Source organism: Rhagoletis pomonella, unplaced genomic scaffold (assembly GCF_013731165.1).
Source record: "Rhagoletis pomonella isolate Grant_MI unplaced genomic scaffold, Rhpom_1.0 Rhpom_scaffold_01061, whole genome shotgun sequence".
In the NCBI taxonomy this organism is placed as follows: domain Eukaryota; kingdom Metazoa; phylum Arthropoda; class Insecta; order Diptera; family Tephritidae; genus Rhagoletis; species Rhagoletis pomonella.
Genome location: NW_023459615.1, coordinates 7,233 through 13,361, shown reverse-complemented (window position 1 = coordinate 13,361; position 6,129 = coordinate 7,233). Strand labels below are relative to the sequence as shown.

Here is a 6,129-nt window from a genome sequence, read left to right as displayed (position 1 = left end):
TTTTGACATAAATGGGCAAAGTATCGAATATTGACAAGACAAAACTTGCTACATATAATAAAGACACAAATTTTTCGAAGTGCCTTTTGTGCGAAAAACAACTTAAAGGCTACATATTAGGAAACATTAAAAGACATTACGAAACTATACATAAACATAACTTTAATGAAAGCGTTCCATCTACAAGCGACAATAACGTTTCCAAACGCCGAAGTTCTAACCAATTTGGTCTAAAATTAAATAAAAAAGATTTTTTAAAGTGGTGTGTTGGATTGGTAACCGTGAAAAACATTCCCTTTCGACTTTTCGATGACGAGCTTTATTTTAAGCAAATAATTGGACCCTATGAAAATCAATTTAGTTTACAATTAAATTCAAAAAATATTGTTGAGCATATAAATCTGTTCGCAAATAACATAAAAGATCTTTTGAAACAAAGTTTGTCCAAGAAAATGTTAAGCTTAAAAGTCGATGTAGCTGCCAGAATGGGGAAGAGTATATTGGGAATAAATATCCAATATATTAAAGATTTTAAAATTGTGATAAACACAATTGGCATGATACAATTGAAAAAGAGGCATACATCACATTTTTTAAAAGAGGAAATATTAAAATGCTTGCAACAATTCGATATTGATCTTACACAAATATATTCAACTACTTCGGACAACGGGGCAAACATGTTAAAAGCTTCAAAACTACTTCAACAAGACATGATAGATTTACAAAATGATGAATGCGAAACGACTTCAGAAAATGAGAATGATGACTACGAATTAGTACACAATCGCTTGAATTCAGTACTGGCAGTAGTAAGATGTGCCGCGCACACAATTCAATTGGCGGAATATGATTCTTTCAAGGAAATGCAAAATAAACTGGAGGAGTGCAGGAAAATTGTGAAACTACTTAGGGCTAGCATAAGAAGTTGTATCAACTCTGCGGATATACGTTTGCCACCAATTGATAATATAACTCGATGGAACTCAACATTTGAAATGATAGAATCCCTTTTGAATTTTAAACAGCATATTAATGGAAACGATATGGTATTTTCTATTGACTGTGAAATTGATTGGAACTCCATAGAAGACTTTGTCAATGCATTTACACCAATGGCGCAATGTACCAAACAACTTCAAGCTGAACAATACATTATCGGCGATTTTTACAGAGACTGGCTTGTATGTGAAGCAAAATTAAAAAAAAGGCTGAAAATGCGTTTGCAATAAAGTTATTGGAATCTATGAGAAGAAGGAAAGAAAAATCACTCGACAATGTTGCATTCCTTTCTGGTATATACTTCGACCCAAGATTCAACTTTTTGGATTCACCGTATATTAATGATGACCAAAGGAAAAGTGCAGTGGTATATAATATTGTAAATAATCTAATCTCTTAACATTGTAAGATAAATAAAATTTTTTTATAGCTGCACATATTAAGAACAAATGCAGCGGTTAGTTCATTAAATGGAGATGGAAATTCATGTAACGAAGGAATTGACCCTCAAGAGGATATACATGCTTCGCCAAATGATCCCCACAACATGTTAGAAGAAGAGCTAAATAATATGACCAGCAGCCGATTGACAACTCAAAACAGTGCCAATATTCGCCAAAAGCTTGACAATTTAGCATACGGCCAAAGAATGTCTTTCGCAACAAATGTACTCGGCTATTGGAAAAATCTGCATACTAAAGAAAGAGACTTATTTAAGCCGTCTGAAGTCATTTTAGCAGTTCCATCGAGTCAAGTTTCCGTAGAAAGAGCATTCAGCGCGCTATCCACAATTATAACAAAGCAGCGCTCAAGACTAAGCAGTGACACAATTAATAATTTATTGATTGTAAAGCTGAACAACAAATTATTGGAAAAAGTTAGTTTCTAAAAATCTGATCTATATTTTGTGAATCTTGAACTATACTGACACTTCTTGTGTACATAAATTGTTGTTATTGAGGGATTTATTTTATTCTCATTTTGAAATGTGAACTTATGTTTACATTTTCTAATATTATTATGTTTTTTGTAATCTTGAAGTGCATTGATTTTTAATATACTTATGTATGTACATATAATTTTCTGGTATTTTGATTTTTTGATGGGGACAAACAGGAATTTATTTTTTTGAATGGAAGATAAAATAAATAATATAAAAAAAACTTTTTAATATACAACGCTTTTATAAATGGACTAAAAAGTTGAAAATAATACTTCTCAGTCCCATAGAATTTGTTTTGATAACTTTTGATTTCGAAATTTTAGCAAAAGTCATTATAAACAATCTATGAAATTGAAAATGAAAAACGTGGAGCGCATGGGATGGGATCTTTCCGAAGTCTTTAAAATTTCTTTACGATTCAGAATACTCTGAAAAAATGGTTTGCAGGGTACACATACTAATTTATGTATGTACATATATATGCATACATATCCATATATGCGTATATATTTACAGGGGCGGACCCAGCAGCAATTCTTGGGGGGGAGGAAATTTTTATACCCGAGCGCACTTGTGCACAAGGGTATTATAACTTTGTTCACATTAACGGTTGTTTGTAACAGGAAAAACGAATCGAGATAGATATAGACAAATGTATACATAAATGATCAGAATGAAAAGAGAAATCGATTAAGCGGTGACTGTCTGTCCGTCCGTCCGTCCGTCCGTCCGTCTGTGCACACGATAACTCGAGTAAAAATTGAGATATCTTAACGAAACTTCGTACATGCACTTCTATTGCGCGTGGGACGGATGGTATTGAAAATGGGCGAAATCGGACACTAACCACGCCTACCTCCCATATAACGGTAATTTTCAGAAATACGAAAACTGCGATATTTTAGTAACTACTGATGATAATTCACTCATAATTGACATTTAGAATAACTTTTAGACGAAAAATAAGAATATTAAAAATTTTTGAAAAATGGGCGTAGCCACGCCCACTTATAGTTACATGTGCATATTTTGGAAACCGCTGCACCAATTTCTTCCAAACTTGGCACAGTTGTTGACCCTGATACACCATACCAAATGGCCGAAAATTTTTAAAATCGGACAATAACCACGCCCACATCCCATATAACGGTAATTTCGAGAAATACGAAATCCTCGATAAATCAGTAAATATTAAAGCTAATTTATTCAAAATTGACGGTTGCAACAATTCTTTATCAGGAAATACGCTTATGATAAAATTTTGGAAAATGGGCGTGGCACCGCCCACTTATGATCACATTTATGTATATCGGTAACAGTTCTAGCAATTTTTACCAAACTATGTATGATTATTGTGCTTGCCACATAAAAGCAAACCGTTGAAAATTATTGAAATCGGACTAAAATTACGGCCGCTTTTCATATAACGGTAAATTTCAGAAATGCTTGAAATTTCAATATTTCGAAATTTAAGGATGCTAGTTTACTTAATATTTATACACCCGCTTATCATGTAGCGGTAGCTTTCGGAAAGGTGGAAAACATATATTTAATACTTGCGCCGGGTGTTTAATGTTCGGCTCCGCCCGAACTTAGACTTTCTTACTTGTTCAACATATATCGTGTACATAAATTTAAAAATCACCGCAGTTTAAAATTTTTATGGCCTTATTAAAAAAAAATAAAGTAGCTTTATAAAAGGTTTATAAATTGAAAAATGTATGAAAACGTCAATTTATAAAGCTCTTTAAACATACTTTATTTTTTATGAATAAGGCCATTCGAGTTTTGTTAGTTTTTAATTTCTTGAAATTTCCCCTTTTTAATAGCTTGAGTGGAATCCAAAATTTTCTAACCTTTCAAAACTTTGTGTGTTTGAGAAATTTTAATAAATCCCAATAATTCAATATAATGATGAATACTAGATTTCTAGAAATTTTTTATTTTTCAAAAACTTTGAGAATTGTAGGAATTCTTTCTAAGTAAAAGTGTCGAATATACAAAATTGATCAAACGAAATTAAAAGTTTTCGAATGTTGGAAACATTTTCATATTTCGTCGTTTTTGAAAATTTAAAAAATTTTCATAGCTCTTGAAGATTGAAAAAATGTTTTCAAAATTTTCAAAAATTTAAAATTCTCAAACTTTTTTATATCAATACAAAATTTCTAAAGTCTCAGGAAAGAGGAACAATTGGGGAATTTTTCAAAAATGTTAATATCTTTTAGAATTCTAAGAATTTTCTATTTTTTACACACAAGTACATGAACATAAGATTTTTTCGACAATTTGTGATGTTTCAAATTTTAACATTTTAGGATAAATAATGTAGCAAATTTCTAAAATCTCAATAATTTTGTACATTTCAAAATATTCTCATTTTACCAAAATTTCTAGAATCTCCCGGATTTCGATAGTTTTTGAAATTTTGGAAATTATCCTAAAAATAAGAAATCTCAAGAAATTTAATAATATTATAAAATTCAAATTTTGGAATTTTCGTTGTTTTCGTTTCAAACTTTCTGTGACTTTCAACTGTGCAAAATAATACAAATTCGAAAATATAACAAAAAAGGTAAAATAATTTCAAAATTTTAAAAGTTCAGTGAATTCGAAGAACTGATAGACCTACTTAAATAACATAATACTTCGAGCTTAACACACAGCTAAAATTTCAAACTCAAGTGAAATTTGACACACTTTTTCCATAAATTAAAAATTTCGAAAGCATCCATTCATTAGGTTTGTTCCCCAAGCTTCTCGAAGTCACTTCGAGTTACATATACACCCTCCGTAAGTAAGTTTTCGAAGTTCTTTGATATACGCTCACAGTTTGAACTTTGCCCGAGTTTTTCTACAAGTAGCTATTATATATTCTTGTAATGATATTTCACGATATTCAGTTGAATATTATGAAAATACATGTTACACAGTCTTGAGGGGGAGGGAAATTCCCCCAATTCCCCTACCTGGGTCCGCCAATGATATTTATAAACTATCTATATATATTATAATGTGCGGGAGAGTTTACGGGCAGAAGCATATATATGAATCTTCCGTTGTACATAAGCGGGAGATACATATACATTTCCATAAGCAGGCAGAGTGCAGCAATGTATTAAGTTTCTGGGCATTAGGGTACAAGTTCATAAATGCAGCAAGAAATTAACTTCAGTCTGGTATACTAGCAAAACAATAGAATATAATGATTTTTTTAGCGCAGTAAATATTAGACAATGTTACGGATTTCCCTAACTAAAGGTTCTTAAAGTATGAAATGTTAGATACATACATACAACTGCGGTCAAAATAATAGCAGTAAAAAGTACTACATTAGAAATGTGAAAATATGTCAAAGAACAAACCTAATTTTGTTCACATTGCATAAGCTAGCTGTACTAAAAACAGGTCAAAATAATAGCAGTCGTTCGGTGAGTGTTGGCGCGTTAAGTTCGTTTGCTCTTCTAACAGTCTTTTTAAGAAAAATAATTTTGTTACAAGTAAGATGAACCAAAGTAAAGGAAAGTTAACACATGGTTACTAATTTTTTCCTTATAGTGGGAAAGCATTGCACCGAGGAAAAGCGTTTGTTAATTAAAAAACTTTTTTTGGAAGGTAAAACGTACAAAAAAATTCAAAGTTTGATGGGTTGTTCAGCTAAAATGATTTCAAATGCATTGAAATTTAAGGAGAAAAATGAAAGTCGCGGAAGAAAGCCCATTATGTCTTCACGAAGTGTGACTCGATTGGTACGACATAGCCAAAATAAGCCTTTGCTGACAGCTACCGAGCTGAAGACAGAATTAAAAATAGAAGCAAGTGTAGAAACAATTAGAAGAGGGTTAAGAGAAATGGATTTTTATGGTAGAAGCCCACGAAAAGTGCCGTTAAAGAAAAAATGTCACCTTACACACAGATTGCGTTTCGCGCAAGAATGTTTGGAGTGGCCTATTGAAAGGTGGCGCAACATACTCTGGTCCGACGAGAGTAAAATTGTACTTTTTGGCGGAAGGGGCACGAGGCAGTATGTAAGGCGAAAACCCAATACCGAATATGACCCCCGAAACACATTAAATACCGTCAAACATGGTGGGTCCAGTATCATGATTTGGGGCTGCTTTTCTTATTATGGTGTAGGAGATATCAAACAGGCTGTTTGGAGTGCAAAACCGACCAACAACAAC

The 6,129-nt window shown here is 32.3% G+C and overlaps 1 protein-coding gene across 1 annotated transcript; it reads left to right on the top strand.

Moving 5' to 3' along the window:
- The first annotated feature begins 452 nt into the window (after positions 1-452).
- On the top strand, positions 453-1,232 carry LOC118751881. The gene has a single exon (XM_036486706.1). It carries the CDS (start codon positions 453-455, stop codon positions 1,230-1,232), a length of 780 nt encoding a protein of 259 aa, XP_036342599.1.
- Positions 1,233-6,129: the final 4,897 nt, after the last annotated feature.

Bases quoted from the DNA above. Each gene is read 5' to 3' on its own strand.
- LOC118751881 (XM_036486706.1), top strand. From the start codon at position 453: ATGTTAAGCTTAAAAGTCGATGTAGCTGCCAGAATGGGGAAGAGTATA.